The following is a 21,467-nucleotide window of genomic DNA, read 5'->3' as shown; positions in this document are numbered from 1 at the left end:
AATGCATCTGAAATCATCCTAAGGGAGCATGAAACATCTCTATTGCATTGGAATAGCCTATATATTCAAATAGCGTAGTTGTTTAAGGAGACAAAGCCAGCCATATATGTGTGTAAATGTGAAATTACAACTGGCCAATCTCTTCACATGTCTATACGTTATACTCTGCTGCCAGCCTGTGGTGGAAACATGAAATAGCCCTAAAGTTAAGAAAACCACCACTCATCAACATGTTATAAAACCATGCCAGATCTTTGAATATGCATTGTTTCTCTGTTTTTGGTAACATTTACTTTCCAAGTTTCATCTGGTAGATATTTGTCGCGTATGTACTTGTCTTAGAATGTGATGTGGTAAGAATGCACTGTTTGTGGCTCATATTTCAATTAGGCTGTTGGTATGGCAACAAATTTTACTTAGCCACAGGCAGTGATGGTTCTTCATTAGATTAGATAGTTCATTACTTTCTGCTGATATTTGCTTTGTAGCTACATTGAATTACAATGCTTTGGTGCATTGTAATTCTGTTTTCCAAGAATACACAAACATATTATTTCTGAATAATTGCATACTCACCAGATTGTTACAGAGTAGCATATCAAGTTATTCCTAAAGAAATAGAACAGTCATGATTAGGTCATTACTGTAACTAACTATTTCTAATAAAATGTCAAAGTAGATAGGCCTACAAGGTCATTAACAGACAGACTTATTTGTGTTGATTGTTTGCTATGTGGTTAACATTCTTGACTTGGCACATTACAAGAGTTTCAAAGAGGAGCCCAGCAAAAAGATTCGAGTATACTGCCCACATGTGTTGTGATACAAAATATCTTCCTGCTGACTCTATTCTATTTTGCCATTGGCTGAATCGTTGCGTTATTCTGTAGCTTCCTTTGATGCTTCATGTAATTTCATTGGATATAGCCTATATCGTCTTCCCCATGTTCATTGGTCCATAAATGGAACCGAGTTATTCTATTTGCTAGAGGCTCAAAGCCTTGATCTCGAAAGCACCCAATTGGTTCAGAAACTGGGTTAGTGGTGCAACGATCATCACAGGAGGAGGAAAGTAGGTCAGTGTATTACTTCTGCCTACCGCTGTTCCTATCTGCCTCAGTACACATGTGCTGCCTTTCCACACGTAAGTAACATACTTTGTTATATGTTATGCAAAAGCCCTATAACATATTTCCTTTATTAAACATTGTGAATTTGGTATACTGTGTGCATTTCTTTACTCGTATTATGGGTCTCAATTGGCTGTCTATTGCCATTCCCGAGGAGGTGCAGTCATCGGCTTACAGTGTAACTTAAAGGCACACAGTGTAATTTAATGCAGTGAGCAAAATGCGATTTGTAGGTTTCTAACCTAATTTAAACATCTGGAATGACCGTATGTAATTTTATTTGATTGGGAGGCTATTTTTGTCTATTTGTACATTGCGTGATTTGTCTGAACTTCCCTGCCACGGCTCGGGATTAAACGAGGTCATAGCTATGTTGCATAAAACAACTAGTGACGCGCGGTTGATTACCTGTTACAATCATTTGCCTTTTATAGGCCTATATAGTCATCCTTTAATTAACAGCAACAATGTTTCTTCTCTATATGAGCAATGCAAGGCAGGTGTTGGGCTGATATTGATACAATGTAATGAACATATCCTGCACTGGATTCTGTTCAGTTTCAGATTATATCAAGTCAATGTGACAGTCACTGACAGATTTCTTGCCATTTGTAAACTACATTATTTAATGACCGTTGTCATTAGGCCTATATGCTCGACAGGTCCTAGTGCAGAATAGTCTAATAATAGCCATACATTTCTACCAAGCTCCAATGTTAGTGAAACCAAATACTATTTTGCTATAATTTGAACAAATCCCTCTGCTCATAAAAGTAAGGCTGTAAAAAAATCAGTATTTGTGAAAGTTATGTCGGTCTATTCATTTACATTTTAGTCAGACAAGAGCAACTTACAGTTAGTGAGTGCATACATTATTTTTCATACTGGCCTCCCGTGGGAATCGAACCCACATGCTCTACCAACTGAGCTACATCCCTGCCGGCCATTCCCTCCCCTACCCTGGGCCAATTGTGCACCGCGACCGGCAGACCCACAAATGGCTACAGTACACCAGTCCAGGGATTGCACATTTCAACGCTCACTTTTAAAAGGACATTACTCTTCATGCTATTCTTAAAATCTGAAACAGCTATTCCTGAAAAAGTCAACAAGTGTATCAGTAATGTAACAGTAATAACATAGATGATGCTACATGGTTTTAATTTGACATAATATGACATGAAGGTAAATAGAGAACAGTGGGGTCAGAGAAAATTTAATTGTGATTGCATTGTCTTTACTAACTCCTTGATGGACAGTAGTAGGCTATAAGACAGGTCATGTTTTTGTTTTATGAAATATTTACCTGTCAGTACTGCACATTAACACAGGAAAGTGGATTCTATTGGCTACTTCATAACATTTAGGTAATCATCCTTTACTTTAACCAGTTGCATCATGTCACATTATGTGTGGCGCTCGGTTGCTTCCACTGGAGCTGTGTAACTCACAGTAGCTTTTATGTTTGGTCCCAAATTACACACTTCTTGATTTTTCACTTCTATTCTGAAGTCTCTGTCTTTCTTTCTTCATGGTTGCTTCCACTGGAGCTGTGTAACTCACAGTAGCTTTTATGATGCGTCCCAAATTACACACTTCTTGATTTTTCACTTCTATTCTGAAGTCTCTGTCTTTCTTTCTTCATGGTTGCTTCCACTGGAGCTGTGTAACTCACAGTAGCTTTTATGTTGGGTACCCAAAATTACACACTTCTTGATTTTTCACTTCTATTCTGAAGTCTCTGTCTTTCTTTCTTCATGTTGCCCTCATCCCAATAGCCAACTTTAGGTTTCAAGGGAGGGATTCAACAGAAAACATGGCATCGAATTTGAACACACTCCTATATATATTTTTTTTTTTTATATGACCTGACCATATCTGCCTGCCCTGCCAGTATGATGCTCCTCTCAGTGTTTTCACTGAGCTTTCTCTGAGTCTACAGTAGCTCTCAAAGAATATGCAAAGAAATTCAAGCTGCTTTATGTCAGTCAGGAATATTGTAAAACATGCTTAAAGCCAACAGCAAATTTGCAGAAAGAGCAGCATATGCCGAGGGAGAAGAAAGGAGAAATCTGACCTTGAAATTCTATACAATGGAGTGGTTTTATTTGCCCCCCCCCCAAGTTTTCTGAGCATAAAAAAATTATATATATATATATATACAGTGCCTTCGGAAAGTATTCAGACCCCTTGACTTTTTCCACATTTTGTTACATTACAGCCTTATTCTAAAATGGATTAAATAAAACCAATTCCTCAGCAATCTACAGAAATACCTTATTTACATAAGTATTCAGCCCCTTAGCTATGATACTCGAAATTGAGCTCAGATGCATCCTGTTTCCACTGCTCATCCTTGAACTCTTTGGCCTGAATGCCAAGCATCACGTCTGGAGGAAACTTGGCACCATCCCTACGGTGAAGCATGGTGGTGGCAGCATCATACTGTGGGGATGTTTTTCAGCGACAGGGACTGGGAGACTAGTCAGGATCGAGGCAAAGATGAATGGAGCAAAGTACAGAGAGTTCCTTGATGAAAACCTGCTCCAGAGCGCTCAAGACCTCAGACTGGGGCGACGGTTCACCTTCCAACAGGACAACGACCCTAAGCACACAGTCAAGACAACGCAGGAGTGGCTTCGGGACAAGTCTCTGAATGTCCTTGAGTGGCCCACCCAGAGCCTGGACTTGAACCCGATCAAACATCTCTGGAGAGACCTGAAAATATCTGTGCAGCAACACTCCCCATCCAACCTGACAGAGCTTGAGAGGATCTGCAGAGAAGAATGGGAGAAACTCCCCAAATACATGTGTGCCAGGCTTGTAGCGTGTGATATTTCAGTTTTTAATTTTTTTATAAATTTGAAAACATTCGTCATGATGGGGTATTGTGTGTAGATTGATGAGGGAAAAACAATTTAATCAATTTTAGAATAAGGCCGTAACGTAACAGAATGTGGAAAAAGTCAAGAGGTCTGAATACTTTCCGAAGGCACTGTATATATATATATATATATATATATATATATATATAGTCCAGTCAAAAGTTTGAGAGAATGCCAAGAGTGTGCAAAGCTGTCATCAAGGCAAAGGATGGCTACTTTGAAGAATCTCAAATATAAAATATAGTTTGATGTTTAAGACTTTTTTGGTAACTACATGATTCCATATGTGTTATTTCATAGTTTTGATGTCTCCACTATTATTCTACAATGTAGAAAATAGTAAAAATAACGAAAAACCCATGAATTAGTAGGTTTGTCCAAACTTTTGACTGGTACTATATATATATATATATATATATATACAGTGGGGAAAAAAAGTATTTAGTCAGCCACCAATTGTGCAAGTTCTCCCACTTACAAAGATGAGAGAGGCCTGTAATTTTCATCATAGGTACACGTCAACTATGACAGACAAAATGAGAAAAAAAAATCCAGAAAATCACATTGTAGGATTTTTAATGAATTTATTTGCAAATTATGGTGGAAAATAAGTATTTGGTCAATAACAAAAGTTTCTCAATACTTTGTTATATACCCTTTGTTGGCAATGACACAGGTCAAACGTTTTCTGTAAGTCTTCACACACTGTTGCTGGTATTTTGGCCCATTCCTCCATGCAGATCTCCTCTAGAGCAGTGATGTTTTGGGGCTGTCGCTGGGCAACACGGACTTTCAACTCCCCTCCAAAGATTTTCTATGGGGTTGAGATCTGGAGACTGGCTAGGCCACTCCAGGACCTTGAAATGCTTCTTACGAAGCCACTCCTTCGTTGCCCGGGCGGTGTGTTTGGGATCATTGTCATGCTGAAAGACCCAGCCACGTTTCATCTTCAATGCCCTTGCTGATGGAAGGAGGTTTTCACTCAAAATCTCACGATACATTGCCCCATTCATTCTTTCCTTTACAGGGATCAGTCGTCCTGGTCCCTTTGCAGAAAAAACAGCCCCAAAGCATGATGTTTCCACCCCCATGCTTCACAGTAGGTATGGTGTTCTTTGGATGCAACTCAGCATTCTTTGTCCTCCAAACACGACGAGTTGAGTTTTTACCAAAAGGTTATATTTTGGTTTCATCTGACCATATGACATTCTCCCAATCCTCTTCTGGATCATCCAAATGCACTCTAGCAAACTTCAGATGGGCCTGGACATGTACTGGCTTAAGCAGGGGGGACACGTCTGGCACTGCAGGATCTGAATCCCTGGCGGCGTAGTGTGGTACTGATGGTAGGCTTTGTTACTTTGGTCCCAGCTCTCTGCAGGTCATTCACTAGGTCCCCCCGTGTGGTTCTGGGATTTTTGCTCACCGTTCTTGTGATCATTTTGACCCCACGGGGTGAGATCTTGCGTGGAGCCCCAGATCGAGGGAGATTATCAGTGGTCTTGTATGTCTTCCATTTCCTAATAATTGCTCCCACAGTTGATTTCTTCATACCAAGCTGCTTACCTATTGCAGATTCAGTCTTTCCAGCCTGGTGCAGGTCTACAATTTTGTTTCTGGTGTCCTTTGACAGCTCTTTGGTCTTGGCCATAGTGGAGTTTGGAGTGTGACTGTTTGAGGTTGTGGACAGGTGTCTTTTATACTGATAACAAGTTCAAACAGGTGCCATTAATACAGGTAACGAGTGGAGGACAGAGGAGCCTCTTAAAGAAGAAGTTACAGGTCTGTGAGAGCCAGAAATCTTGCTTGTTTGTAGGTGACCAAATACTTATTTTCCACCATAATTTGCAAATAAATTCATTAAAAATCCTACAATGTGATTTTCTGGATTTTTTTTTCTCATTTTGTCTGTCATAGTTGACGTGTACCTATGATGAAAATTACAGGCCTCTCTCATCTTTTTAAGTGGGAGAACTTGCACAATTGGTGGCTGACTAAATACTTTTTTTCCCCACTGTATATATATATATATATATATATATATATATATATATATATATTATTTTATCTTTCATTGTTGGACATGAAATACTGTAAAAATCATCTCCAAGTGATTTCAATTGAGGAAATCTGTTCCCAAGTATTCCCACGCAAAATAGAGAGAGCAGTTTGATATGATTATGTTTTAGTCAAATATTATATGTGTTTGGGCTTCTTGCGTTGAGATTTGCAGTCTACAAATGATTTGTAGCTTAAATATGTTCTGGCCCCCGAACAGCCGCTCAAGAAAAAATCGTCCCGCAGCTGAATCTATTTGATGATCCCTGCTTTAGGTGTTAGAGGAAGATTCATGTCACTTAACCCACCTAACCCAATCATTTGAAGCATTAGCTTTTCTCAACCAATAATAGAGTAATAATACAGTAATAATAATTCACAAAGTCAAAGGATGACACGAGCGTAGTAGGCTAGGTAGTGCTATAGCTGCCACCCAAGCCTAGAGCTGACCGGTCAGAAATGTTGTATTTTGTTAGACTATTGTGAATGGTTGTCCAGCTGTCTGCTTTGTCCATTCCCTGAGGCACACACAGTGCTCGTTAATCTCTGTTGCTGATTTTCTTTAACCCAAAATGGTCTCACTCCCCTTGAGTTGTGCATGTGTTTTGTCCATTCTGCTGACATGCTTGTTATTTTCCTTTGGAGTTGTTTATGAGAGTAGCTGAGTGTAGCTATAGTTTGGATTGTTCTGACTCAGAACACTTGAAGGTGTAAACATTCCAAATTTAATGAAGGCATTGCTCTTATCCATGTACTCCAATGATGATATGAGTAGGAAGGTTAAAAGTCGAAACAGAAAGTTGTTCTGTTTATGGTGCGGATAAGTGTGCATTTGTGTCACTGACCTATAAATAAGGGGTGTGTGTGTGGAGCAATTAGAGCACATGCTAAAAGAAGTGGTCTGTTTTGTATACATTTCCCCATAGAGCCGTGATAGTATGGTAAACATAAAGATAAATAGGCCTAGCTGTTCTGTGCCTAATTACAGGAATTACATCAGGTACTGGGCTGTCTGTTATCCATATTTTACTGTGTGACATTCAAAATGTAGTACTTTGTGCAGAACTACTGCAGTATGATTAGTCTTATAGGCATGAGATATTGCATGGCAGTGATTATGATCCCATTGCTAATACTACCCTGTTGGGGCTAGGCATAGAGGAGAATCTGTGGACATCTCCTCTACTCACACTATCTCCAGATCACCTCCCATCTGTCGCCCATCTAAGCTTTCTGAACAAGCACTTAATCAGAGCACCACTCGCTGTTACTACATAGGCCTAGATGAGTCGCCACTCCCGGCTGGCCAGTGTGTTTTACACTGTGACCTGACCTCTTGTCCTATCTGATCCCTCTCTCTCCTCTCTAGGTACTGTGCCTGTCAATGCATCTGTGAGAAAAAGCCCAGCTCTGACATAAGGAAGCCAGGCCACTTCCTTCACCACCCATCCAGGTATGTGGACACACATGGTTCTGTGTGATTTCATAAGAATTGACAGCTGCTCTGAAATGAGTTCACAACCTTTGTTTGAAGTGAATCACCAATGACGTTTGTGACGCACAGCTTCCTGCTGTTTCACTTCAAAATGCCCACATGAGCAGTTGGCGGGGAGAACAGTTAGGGATGAATTAAGTTATGAGCACAGTCAGTCAGTCAAACATAAACACAGTCATGTGTGAGGGCGATCTTCTCACCCACAGTTCCCAGCTATATTGTTTTCTTGCATCTTATTAACTTGAACTGGAGTCTTATTTCTGATTTTTTAACATGGCCTCTAACCATCTATTCCACCAACGCTTTAACATCTCCTGTCTATCTTTCTAGCTTGGCTCTTAGAATGCTCTGTTCTGAGTAAAGGAGCATACTGAGAAACGGACAGCTTGACTTACATAGCACACATAGGCCATGTCATTACATGAGCCAAGCCTGAGCTTTCCAGAAAGGCACGCAACAGACTGGAATTACAGACAGCCTTACAGCGCTATGATAATGCTGCTGAGCGCACAGTACACTCTGTTTCATCTGAACGTGACAGAAGTATGGGATCATGTCAGGGGAGTGGCTTAAATAGGAACACATTTAGAACAGTGACATAGCATTAAGAACATTATGAAAGGGAGAAGTTCTTGCATGGCAGACAGTATCACAGTGCTGTGTAAGCTAACCATGCGTATCCAGCTGAGCTGACATACTGTAGTTTCATCCTGACCCTGTTACCAGTGGTTCTGCTTCTTCACTGCTTCTCCTCATCTGATCAAGGTTTTTATTTCCGCACAGCTTAAATATAAACCTTTTTGTCACTTAGATACCATAGAGGTCATGTGCATGAAAACATTAGAAATGATCAGAATCCACCTTAGTGATCTTGTAGTGTTGTAAAATGGATGGTGTTGAGTGTTACTGAATATTATGTGAATGCCATGGAGATGGTAAAATTTTACACAAGTATTTTCATTAGACTTTGATGAGTGGTGGTGTGAGGAGAGGTGTGACCTGCATGCTATCAGTGGGTTCTGTGTAGCGGAAAAGGTTCCCTAATTGGCAAGCGTTCAAGAAGGTCCTGCTCCACTGTATCCGGGCAACCAGAGATGTGTTACAACTAGCTAAGCTGACCTTAAAGCAGAGTTTCCTTTTTCTCCTTTTGTGTTTGAGTATACACTAAGTATGCCCTCAGAACAGCCTCAGTTCATTAGGGCATGGACTCCACAAGGTGTAGAAAGCATTCCACAGGGATGCTGGCCCATGTTGACTCCAATGCTTACCACAGTTGGCTGGATGTCGTTTGGGTGGTGGACCATTCTTGATACACACAGGAAACTGCGTGGAAAACCCAGCAGCGTTGCAGTTGTTGACACAAACTGGTGCGCCTGGCACCTACTACCATACCCCGTTCAAAGGCACTTACATATTCTGTCTTGACCATTCACCGTCTGAATGGCACACATACACAATCCATGTCTCAATTGTCTCAAGGCTTAAAAATCCTTCTTTAACCTGTCTCCTCCCCTTCATCTACACTGATTGAAGTGGAATTAACAAGTGACACCAATAAGGGCTAACAAGTGACAATCAATCATAGCTTTCACCTGGATTCACCTGGTCAGTCAATGTAATGAAAATAGCAGGTGTTATTAATGTCTTGTACACTCAGTGTAGGTGTTTTAGCCTTCCTTTGGCTTATGTGACAAATGAACATTTACAAAACATTTACATTCTCAGGAGTATTGTTTTATGCAGCTTACAAAAAAACATGTAAAAAATCATTGCAAACACACAGTGATGAATGGTATAGAAGCAAGTCCTCTTTGCCCGGTGGATTACATGGTCAGCTCGGATGTCTGTTGTGACATATACCAGAGTGAGGGGTCAGGTTGTAGTGTAGTTGACTATGGTGACGGTGACAATAACAAAGTTCCTGGCTGCAGGCAAGAAATTATGGGGTGTAATTAAGGTTTTGTTCGATGTAATCACGCTCTGAAACTGACACATCATACGGAGAGTGGAAAAGAGCTGGGGAAAAATAGGTCAGTGGAGAATCAAATTACAACGAGAAGACTTTCAGGCACAGTGGAGCAGAGCATAAGTTCTGGTCTGATTACAGGAGCAGGACAAGGCACAGTGACCTGAGGTGGCTGTGCTTTTTAAGGTATTTTTGTGCAACCTGGTCTCAGAGCATTCCGTATTATTATGTACGTAAATCCATGACACTCCATTTAGTATGATATGTTAAGTTCCATATGGTATGTATTAATTTGTGGATGTCCATCACCCATTTCGTATGATATGTTACGAATTACAATTCGTATTATATGTTACAAATTAGCAGAACGTATAATATGTTGGCGCAGTGGTCTAAGGCGCCGCATCGCAGTGCTAACTGTGCCACTAGAGATCCTGGTTCGAATCCAGGCTCTGTCGCAGCCGGCCGCGACCGGGAGACTCATGGACGGCGCACAATTGGCCCAGCGTCGTCCAGGGTAGGGGAGGGAATGGCCGGCAGGGATGTAGCTCAGTTGATAGAGCATGGCGTTTGCAACGCCAGGGTTGTGGGTTCGATTCCCACGGGGGGCCAGTATAAAAAAATTAAATATGTATTCACTAACTGTAAGTCGCTCTGGATAAGAGCGTCTGCTAAATGACTAAAATGTAAATGTAAATGTAAATGTTACGAATTTGCAAAACATACAATATGTTACGAATTTGAAAAAGGCATGATATGTTACGAATTCTAGCAAGGTGGCTAGGTAGCTAACGTTAGCTAGCTGGCTAACGTTAGCTAGGCTAGGGGTTATGGTTCAGTTTAGGGTTAAGTTTAGGAGTTAGGTTAAGGTTAGGGTTAGGGGAAGGGTTAGCTAACATGTTAAATAGTTGCGAAGTAGCTAAAAAGTAGTAAGTAGTTGCTAATTAGATAAAATGTTGAAGTTGTCCGTGATGAGATTCGAACTCGCAACCATTGGGTTGCTAGACGTTCGCATAGAAGTTTGCGTTATACTTTCGTTAGGAAAAGGCCATATTACTGGTTGGATTATATAAACAGTGATCAATGCAGATATGGGTTTTTTATGAAATGTGACCCCTCCTGACAATCTGTCTTCCTCGGTAACATTGTCATTGTTTTATCTGAATTAGCCTTTTATATTAAGGACTAATCTCACTAAATTATGTCTCTGACTGACACCTAGGTTTTTGTAGCATATGCTACATTATGTTATGAACACTATTCCAAAGCATCCGTTTTTAGTAACCCAAGGTTTTCATTGACAACAAAATAATTCTGGTTCATTGTTGCTGGAGGTCAAGTGAATTATGCTTCTCAAAGACACTCTTGATTGTTGCCTAAGGGAGAGAGAGAGGCTTGAGCCTCAGCTATAGCTTTCACCTTATGTAAGACCTTATCATTTCAATCTCAAACCATAGAGATATGAATCGGTCCTCTTACATCACCTTTACTGAGTGGGCCATCTACAGTATACATCAGCACAAAGTCCAGGTTGTACGGCAGCTGCTCAGGTTCAGAGGGCTTTGTTATATGATGCTGCTGTGGTGTCCTCATGCCTTGGGTATATAAAGAGGACGTCTGACTCTTCGCTGACTTGCCTTTCAGATCTGGTTCATTGCTGGAAAGAAACCGAGTGAGATGTTTTGAGGATAACTGGCCTTATGAATATTTGTGGTGAGTGTCACACCCTCTTTAAAACAACCACAGTTAATTTCACTTTTTGATCAATTGTCTTTGTCTAAGAATTGAGATTTTTACGTCTATAGTGTCCTTTCATAGAAGTCGCTTTCACGTCAACTGACCTTTTATTGTGTGTTATGGAGCATAGTAAGTGCTGAAATCATTGTGTTTTCTCTCTATAGATGATCTAATGGCAGACCAAAGAATGGACATTTCCTCCACGATGAACGAGTTCATGTCTCCTGGCTCCACTGATCTAATCAGCTCGATCGGCACACCCGGCATGGACTACACACGCAAGAGAAAAAGCAGCACCACAGATTACCAGTAAGCCTGACTCCTATACTGCTTATAGACTTTGTTCTACTTGCCACCTGAAGATAGTGCATGTGCCAATCATCTTAATTATCTTTCTATATTTCTTAATTCCATTCTTTTACTTTTAGATTTGTGTGTATTGTTGTGAATTATTAGATACAACTGCACTGTTGGAGCTAGGAACACACGCATTTCGCTACACCCGCAATAACATCTGCTAAATACGTGTATGTGACCAATACAATTTGATTTCATTTGATATTCATGTCATGTTAGGTCTGGTTTAGTGTGATCACATTTTTCAGTTTTTCATTTATGCCATTTTGTGACAGATTTGTATGTTTGCATGCAGGTTTCCACTTAAAGTTGAAAAGATAACTACCTACCTAGAAATTAACAACCAATTAGGAACAAATGGTAGCATAACCTTGATTTAGATTAGATCAGAATAATCAGTATACTTAATTTGAATTGTAATATACAAACTTCCTTGCTTTCACAGAATTGATGGATTTTCTTTTGAGTAAGTATCAAATCAAATTATGAATGTTCAAGTACATTTGTAGTAGAGGAGCCAATCACATGTCTGATTAGTTGGCCCTCTGTGATCCTTGTTTGGTCGGTATTGGCCTGCAAATTGAGGTTAGACACTAATGTGTTCCCCATATCAGTTAGAGAAAAAACGAAAAAATGTATTGTGAAATTCCTCATCCCCAACTTAGGTCAATCAAAATGAATGTGTTATTATAATCAGTACCCTGAGAGTGACCGGTCAGTTAGTATGTACTGTATGGATCGCTGTGAATATGGGAGAGCCAGTCATGCTATAGTGTAGATTTGAATAGCTAGAATTAGGGTAAGCATCAAAGCATGAAGGGGTGCTACAGTAACAATCTTGAAGCAACAAGACAGTATTACAGTTGTGTTAAAAAATGTATTTGCTGGTATTTAGTTTGATGACAGGCCTTAATTTAATAGAGAGTGCACCCTGATTTGATGGATGATGGATGATACATTATATTGTTGTCTTTGTAACTCATTCACTAAAGGCACAGATTTGTTTTTACCTGCTTTAGTGAGACTTAAGCCAACAACTCTGTGGGAATACCTTTGGGTCAATTTTGTAGAGCCAATCATATTTTAAATAATCTTTATTTGAGGCTGTTGAATGCTATTATAGTATGGAGTGAACAAGTCTTGAAGTGGCACAGGATATGTAATGGGTCATGACTTCATTTCTCTTTTGTGGTTTGTGAAAGGACAGTAGGGCTGAGTGGGATGACAGAGTAGAAGTTCAGCTGTGAACAATATCAGAGGTATTAGTGGCACAAGGTCTTTCGCCTGAATCCACACAAGAATGGTCTCAAAGAAACCTTGTTCATAATTTTGTATTAACATTTTTATAAACTATTCATATAGCTTTGGTAGAAGCTAATAGCTTGAATTAGTAATGTTGATGTTTCATGTCAATCAAAGGCTCTCCATGTTTTTTTAATTATAAAACATTCAAATGACTTCTCACTTTAGTGTTTTGCTTTATTCATAATTACATTGCATACTGTATTATCATTATTAAATAGTTGTTGTAAAATAATTGTTTTACTATATTTCTTTGTACTAATGTTATTGCTTCTCCTCAAAGGGATAGCATGGACACAGACAATGATGGACTTGGTGATCATCAAGGCCGGATTAAAAATGCCAGGTAACCAAATGTTTCTACCTTCCATAGGATGACATAAAAATATGTGTGTTTATATTAGAGATTAGTCATGTTTCTTTAAATACAGGCAGACTATGGATGTGTTAATTCGTTTGTCTGTGTTAATTGCTCTTTGTATTGCTTGGATGGCAGGGAGGCCCACAGTCAGATTGAGAAGAGACGCAGGGACAAGATGAACAGCTTCATAGATGAGCTGGCCGCACTAGTGCCTACCTGCAATGCTATGTCCCGTAAACTGGACAAACTAACGGTCCTGCGCATGGCTGTCCAGCACATGAAGACCTTAAGAGGTGAGGCGAGAAGGATTTTAGTAGGACTGCTGCCAGAACAGTGCAAAGATGACAACCACCACCATGCAGCTGATCAATAAAGTACATCAGAGAAATACAATAAATAAAAATTACATATTGATCCGGTTGTGTTACATATGAGCTTTTTCTGACTCACAGGTGCCGCTAACCCCTACACTGAAGCTAACTACAAACCAGCCTTCCTGTCAGATGACGAACTGAAGCACTTAATACTGAGGGTGGGTGTCCTTACTTCCATAGACTGTATGGTGTCCTCAGAGTGCGTTTCATGATGAGTATGCATGTGTGACTCAGTATTTATCTTTCTCTCTTCTTCTCTCTCTCATCTCTCCCTCTCCCTCTCCTCTCCACAGGCATCTGATGGCTTTCTGTTTGTTGTTGGCTGCGATCGAGGGAAGATACTGTTTGTTTCGGAGTCAGTCTACAAAATCCTAAACTACAGCCAAGTACGTCCTCTCCAATATGTTGCAGTTTTTTCCATTATCCAGAATGACTTACAGTTAGTGCATTCATCTTAAGATAAGTAGCTAAGACAACTACATATCAGTCAGTACATTTTCCCACAATAAAGTAGCTATCAGCGAAGTCGGTGCTAGTTGGAAAAAGTCAAGTACAAGTGTTAGTTCACGAAAGGCAAGGGTGTTAGTTATTTTGTCTTTTTTTAATGGCGTCATTTATGTAACATGGACTTATCTTACAGTACTCTCTCCCTCTCTGTGCAGAATGACCTGATTGGCCAGAGCCTGTTTGATTACCTGCATCCTAAAGACATTGCCAAAGTCAAGGAGCAGCTGTCCTCGTCGGACACGGCGCCACGGGAGCGCCTCATCGATTCCAAAAGTAATGCACCCTGGCCTCTAGTTACCAGCCTTTCTCTAAGTGCCCGGGGGATGGAGAACAAGGACAGCAGGGACACAGTGTCTCTGCTAGAGTAGAAGAGACTGTAATCAGTGTGTCATCAGCCTGCTGTCCCCTACACAGCTAGCACAGTGACACACCCCTCAATGTATCCCCCTGTACCGTGTGTTCCTCAGCATTTAAATGTCAGAAGCTAAATGTAGGGTAGTGCTATTTTTACATCAAGACACGCTGGATTTAGGGTAAATATAAACAGTCAAACAATTTCTGTAAATTCAACCAATTTTTTGTAATAGCAAAAAATGATGTATTGTAGCTTTATTTGCCAGAGTAGGACTATATATTTATAAAGGATCATGGGTGATACTGTTCCTGTCGTTGCAGCATAGGTTAAATGCTATATTGTGTCTGGTCCCCAGCTGGCCTTCCAGTAAAGACAGACATCACCCCCGGCCCATCCAGACTCTGCTCTGGAGCCAGGCGATCCTTCTTCTGCAGGATGAAGTGCAATCGGCCCCTCATTAAAATGGAGGACAAGGACTTTCCTTCCACCTGCTCCAAGAAAAAAGGTACCTGTCTTTTCCTTAAATTTTTCATCTCCTGTGATTCATTTTAGTTAACAGTTAATTTGGTTTCATACCAATAGACTACCTACTCATTGATGTCAGTGACAGCTCCAGAGTAGGGCTAGATTATGATGAGGATCTATTCCCTGTATCCGCAGCTGACCGTAAGAGCTTCTGCACAATACACAGTACTGGCTACCTGAAGAGCTGGCCGCCCACCAAGATGGGTCTGGATGACGACAATGAACCAGACAACGAGGGCTGCAACCTCAGTTGCCTGGTGGCCATTGGACGGCTGCATCCCCACATTGTCCCTCAGCCAATGAACAATGAGATCCGTGTCAAGCCCACTGAGTATGTCTCGCGCCATGCCATCGACGGGAAGTTTGTCTTTGTCGATCAGAGGTGAGAGATTTTTTAGGGCATGGATGCAGTCATACAAACATGTAGCAAAGGATGTACCAGTTGGCCGCTACACAGTGATGTCCTGACACCTGGCTGGACCTTGTGGGCAGTCCAGAGCTGGATTTACTGTAGAGTGACAGCTTGTGTGTGAGTGAGGTTTTGTCAATGTCCAAATATAGCATCAGTAAAATGTTCCAGATGGAGGTGTTAATGGAGGCCCAGAGGGCAGACAGGATTCAGAGTAGATATGTTGACAACAAATACTCCACTGCCCCCTGACAAAACAATCCCATAACCTCGCCATGTCACTGATACTGTTAGGTACACTAGGAAGTTCTAGATAATGTCACAGGGTGCTATGTGATTGTCATAGGGCTGGGCAATATGGACAAAATATCATATCATTACAAAAAAAAATAACAATGACGGTATTTGATGTTTTTGAATAATAAAAGTTATAAATATGCTTTCTGAGTAATTCATGACCCTAGGATGGAAACACATACATTATAAGTGATTTCAATGGGGCTTTCTCCATTTATACTGTTCAATCCAACTCCAAACAAAAATCATTTTCAGCATTTTCATCCATTTCTGCATTTCCTGCACTTTTATGATAATTTCCACACTGTGACACGCAGCATGATCTGGGCAAAAAAATCTAGGCCTAGTTAATTGTACTGTTGGAATCATGGAAATATAATGATTATTCTAATTCTATAGTTGGTATATAGTGGACAGAACCTTGAATACATTGTTGTTTGACATGACAACAAATTAATAAGCCAGTGAGGAATTATCGATAGGGTAAGAACCAAAGTTTTCATCAGTGTTTCCAGGTGACTCTAATTAGATGTTACATGACATGTTTTCATACTTCATGTAGCTAGCTAGCTAGCCAACATATTATTTACCATCCCACTGCTACTGTTCTAGATGACTGTTGGGAATATACTAGTAGACAAGGCAGTGGTTTTGGTTGGGCACTTGGAAAGCTTGCTGATGAGAATGGTTTGAGGGAGTTGGAGGTTGGCCCTTCTGTGGTGATAGGGGATGTTCCTCCATGGTTACTCCCAGATCCTGTTGTTGATCTAACCTTGGTAGAGAAAAGGAAAGATTGGTCAGAAGTCAGTGATATAGGGAAACTGGTTGACAATTACATTGGTAGAAGTTTTTATGCATTTTTACCGCTTTTCACAGGTGGATCCAAGGACCCAGATAGTGGGCGCACAGGAGCAGGCGTTTACGTTCCTGAATTTGATGTGCAGATATGTAGAAGACTAACAGATTAACTGTCAGTATACTCAGTTGAACTGTTGGCGATAGTAGTTGCCCTCCAGAGGGTGGAGGACGTACAACCTGTCAGAATTATAGTGTGCTCAGATTCCCTATCTGTACTGAATAGTTAATCATCTGGAAAATCTAATAGGAGTGACCTTCTATTGGAGGTATTCATGTTATTATGGAGAATTGAGAGACTGGGTGTAGTAGTGAGATTCTGCTGGGTCCCAGCACATTTGGGTGTGGAAGGAAATTACATTGTAGACCAGTTAGCCAAAAGAGCTTTAAAATGAGATATAATTGATATTAATGTTCCACTGGGTAGAGGTGAGGCCAAATGTAAGATCAGAGCCATTTTGATAGATGTGTGGTAGAAGGGATGGGACTCTGAGCCCAATGGCCGGCATTTATATGCCTTTCAAAGAAAGGTCGGTGGACCAAGATTCAAAGGTCAGATTAGGAAGGAAGAGGTGGTGTTTGCTCGATTGTGCCTATGACATTGTACATCGAACTCGTCATTACATCTGGTTGACAAGCATGTGAATGGTTTGTGTCTGGAGTGTATGGTCGATGAAACGGTGGAGCATGTGTTGTTATATTGTTGTAAGTATATTGAAGAGAGGGAAAGATTGGAGCGTAGGGTTATTGAGGTTGGATGGGGTTGGAAGGGATTTGGGGGAGGGTCTATTAGAAGTTAGTAGGGCTCTTTTTTATTTTCTCAGAAGTACTGAGTTAGGTAGGAGGATTTAGAAATGTGGAGCTAATGTTGTAAACTGTGATTGACCACACACTCCAGCATAGTAGGTGGCGGCATCCACCTTTAACATTTGTTTGCGGAAAGCCATTATATCATAGAAGAAGAAGCCAACATATATTCATACTTCACCTATTCCTCTCTGACAACATACCGTTGCACAAACATGCTTATCTTGGCTTACACCGGCACTGGTACCAGGCGGTGTTAGCTAACTAGCTACGTTTGCTCTGACTCTTAGTACATTTAGCTAGCTAGCCACTAGCCAGCTAACTAGCGATACGCATTAAGAGCTAACACAAATTATTTTAGCAACACCTTGCTAAGAAAAGACAAACTAGCAAACAGTAGTTTGCAGACAGGAAGATACACAAACGAATTGAGTAAATATAGAACGCTTGTGGAAAGTAGCATGTCACCAACATTGTTGCATCCATCTGACCATGCGGAGTGAAAAACAGATTATACGCGCCAGAGTTGCGTATTACATTTAACAAACCAAACATTGAAATACCGTTATAGAAGTTAAAGTAAAAACTTTAACCGGTCCGTGCATCAATACCAGTATATCGTCAAATATGGTATACTGCCCAGCCCTAGAATGTCATGGCATTGGTTATGATCAAACAAGCAAAGCAGGGGGGAGAATATTATTTTATTTGTATACAATAAAAAAAGATGTGGGCTAGACTTATCTTAAAGATGTCCTAAATACCACCGGCCTGCATTGATAGTCAGGACTTGTGTTTAATACTGTTCTCTTTTGTAGGGCCACTGCCATTTTGGCTTATCTACCCCAAGAGTTGCTGGGTACTTCGTTTTATGAGTACTTTCATCAAGATGACATTGGGCACCTTGCAGAATGTCATAGACAAGGTATGTATCAGATTGAACAAGGACACCAATATAACACCAAAGAGCAAAGTTTTAGACTCAGTGATACATCCCTGAGTCTTAGGCCTTACATGAGTAATTTTGTAATGGCTGGTAATTTTGTCATAAAAAATGTATTGCGCTAAGCCTGTCACATGGCGAGTAGACTGTGATATGAATGAATCTAGAACCTGGCAGGCTACCATTTGGCATGTCACAGAGGTCAAGTGTGCAGAGATCATGCCTTATTGAGCTCACCCCCTGGCTGCTGGCTCTGTTCTCAGTGCTCCAGATGAGAGAGAAGATCAATACAAACTGCTACAAGTTCAAAATAAAAGACGGCTCCTTTATCACGCTGAGGAGTCGCTGGTTCAGTTTTATGAACCCTTGGACCAAAGAGGTGGAGTACATTGTCTCCACCAACACTGTTGTCTGGTACGTAGCTACACACATCTGTTTCTGCTAGGACTTTCTTCCATAGCCCTCATTTAACTAGTCAATGCATAATATTACACTGTATTAATTTTATTAGGGTCATATAAATGTAAGATTTCATACAGCTGATTTACATTTACAATGCATTATTGGAACACTTGCATCTTTATTACTGTGTCTTTCTACAGCTGTAGGGCTGTCTATGCAATGGATGTTAATAAACTGCCCAATGAGGTGTGAAGTGACGAGCATGCTCAGTGATGATGCTCACTCTCTTCTCTCTCCCTTTCACTGTCTCACAGTGGCAGTGTGCCTGAAGGATCTGATGGCATCTATCCTCAGCTCGCCGCCTCCCCCCAGAGCATGGACAGTGTACTCACAGACGGTAAGCCTGCCCTCCTGTGCTCTCACAAAGCAGTTCACCCGCTTGGATGAAGTGTGACTGTACATTGATGAGTTGCCATAAAAAATTTTGTGCCTGGCATGACTAAGTAATTGTTTTGTTTCGGAAATGTGACTGAGCTTTTGCGTTTGTTGGTTGCAGGAACCGGGAAGCGGGCCCTTCAGACCGTGCCTGGCATCCCCGGTGGCACAAGGGCAGGGGCAGGCAAGATCGGCCGGATGATCGCAGAGGAGGTGATGGAGATCCAGAGGTGAGAGGAACCATGTGGATTGTGTTTTGATTGTATTGTCAAACAGAAATTGACATGTCTGTATGGTCATAACCATACCATGGTCATTGACCCCCAGTGCATAATGGAAACGTCTGTGTGTGACTGAGACTGTATGGGGCTGTGTCCTGCTGTTTTGACCCTGTATTTTTACTCTTCCAGGATAAGAGGCTCCTCGCCCTCCAGCTGTGGCTCCAGTCCTCACAACTTCACCAGCACTCCACCCCCAGACATGTCGTCCCCAGGGGGAAAGAAGGTAAGAGCTCCCACCTGTCCTTCCCACTCTCCTCCACCTCAACCCCTCCCATCTGGGAGGAAGTCTCCTATTCACTCCACTGCTCATACATGTGAAGTCAGTAATGAGCACATCGGGTGGATATCTTTAGTGTCTGTTGGTGGCTCATACTTGAGGATGCAATGGTGATTCCTTAATGTCAATTCTATCTTGATTCTTTCACAGATACAAAACAGTGGAACTCCAGAACATCCCTCAGCAGGGATGATACCGGGACCAGACTCCATAGGCTATCCATACTCCAACAACTCCAATCTAAGTATGTATTTTTCCCCGCTCTGAACTCTAATCTCGATTACAGTTAATGAAACTATCCACATAAAATCTTTAAATATTTAACCCCTGTCCTTACCCTGTTTAGGTGATAATGCTCACATTGGCATTGACATCATGGATGAGCCAGGCTCCAGCAGCCCGAGTAATGACGAGGCAGCCATGGCTGTGATCATGAGCCTCCTGGAGGCAGACGCAGGGCTGGGAGGCCCAGTGGACTTCAGTGACCTGCCCTGGCCACTGTGAGGACTATCAGGCTTAGGCAAGGCCTCCTAAATGGGATGAACATGGTGGAGTAAGGGCTGGGTGTTACAGTATTCACATTGTGTCAGTTTGTGACCAGTACCAGAGAGCCATATCAACAGGGCTAATGCGACTGTAGCCTCACAGTAAGGCTGAATGCAGGCGGGCCCTGAAAAGGAAGGAATACTAGGCCTGGGATCGGCCATGGTGTACAGTCCGCCTCAGTGTGGTTTGGGAAAGTGAAACTGCCTCATTACTCCTGTAGTATTATTGTACCAGTTATCTGGGTTTTTCTATGTCCATTCACCCTCACAGGCATTGAACCCAGCTCTTTTATAATGGCATTAGTCTGTTTTTGTGTGTTTTCACACTACAAAAAACATGTTAATATTTCTAAAGAAAATGGTATCATACATGTTTATTCTACCATAAGAATAATTGTATCTAAATATATATGTATGTAAAAGTGTATTGTATCAGCAGTGAATTATTTTTAAAAGAAAACTTCCTCTATTGTTTATCTCCATTTTTGAAAATTCGAAACAGGGCAGTATGTAGCCATCAAGTTACCATCCAGTGACATTTCACTGCTAAATCAGCTGGAGGGATTTTACGTTGTTGCTACAACGTGGAAATCCAAGGTGCTACAATATATTGTGTGGGAAAACAGTGAGTAATCCGTTTGCTTGCCAGCAATAGATGAAACGTAACAAAATCAGAGACTAGTTCCTGTGCCAGAGTTGCTAGGAGACTGGTTGGTATTGTCCACACAACTTGTGATGTTTGCATATTGTGGGGGCACACCATTTCTCATCACCCACTCACCTTCCTGGACCATCTCACAGCCAGAGGCGTCCACCCCCACACAGGATGTGCTTTACTACTGAACCCCGGTAAATATTGTTGTTCCCTAGCAACAGGCAGACTATCCAAATGACCCATAAAAGGAAAACTTTCCTCCTGATCTGAAATCAGGTCAACTCAAACCACATAATTGCAGGCTAGGTATTGCACATGTATTAGGCTACTTTTTCAACTTTCAGTTTGAAAGTCTAAGGGCTCTATTCAAATCTGTATCGCTGAAGCGTTACAGATCGCGCGATAGAAATGTAAAGGTAATTTTTAATTGAGCCAACGTATGCAGCGTTTACCATGAATTCAGTCTCCGCTAATGCAGGAACATTGCCTTTAAATTTCAATCACGCTAT

General features: G+C 41.1%; 1 protein-coding gene across 2 annotated transcripts; it reads left to right on the top strand.

Annotated features, from left to right (window-relative positions):
* Window positions 1-1,047: 1,047 nt before the first annotated feature.
* LOC121555738 (aryl hydrocarbon receptor nuclear translocator-like protein 1) lies at window positions 1,048-20,728 on the top strand. Of its 2 annotated transcripts, XM_041869568.1 has the most exons (19): window positions 1,048-1,144; window positions 7,443-7,526; window positions 11,179-11,247; window positions 11,436-11,580; window positions 12,074-12,094; window positions 13,214-13,276; window positions 13,427-13,584; window positions 13,744-13,823; window positions 13,959-14,051; window positions 14,328-14,445; window positions 14,883-15,032; window positions 15,188-15,434; window positions 18,239-18,345; window positions 18,627-18,777; window positions 19,080-19,162; window positions 19,322-19,430; window positions 19,611-19,704; window positions 19,909-20,002; window positions 20,105-20,728. In XM_041869568.1, exons 3-19 carry the CDS (start codon window positions 11,235-11,237, stop codon window positions 20,260-20,262), a joined length of 1,884 nt encoding a protein of 627 aa, XP_041725502.1. In that variant the 5' UTR covers window positions 1,048-1,144; window positions 7,443-7,526; window positions 11,179-11,234; the 3' UTR covers window positions 20,263-20,728. The 2 variants fall into 2 exon arrangements, with proteins under 2 accessions (XP_041725502.1, XP_041725503.1); XM_041869569.1 differs by lacking the exon at window positions 11,179-11,247.
* Window positions 20,729-21,467: the final 739 nt, after the last annotated feature.

Source organism: Coregonus clupeaformis, unplaced genomic scaffold (genome assembly GCF_020615455.1).
Source record: "Coregonus clupeaformis isolate EN_2021a unplaced genomic scaffold, ASM2061545v1 scaf0196, whole genome shotgun sequence".
In the NCBI taxonomy this organism is placed as follows: domain Eukaryota; kingdom Metazoa; phylum Chordata; class Actinopteri; order Salmoniformes; family Salmonidae; genus Coregonus; species Coregonus clupeaformis.
The sequence above is the reverse complement of the archived record's forward strand: the minus strand, read 5'-3'. Positions and strand labels throughout refer to the sequence as shown.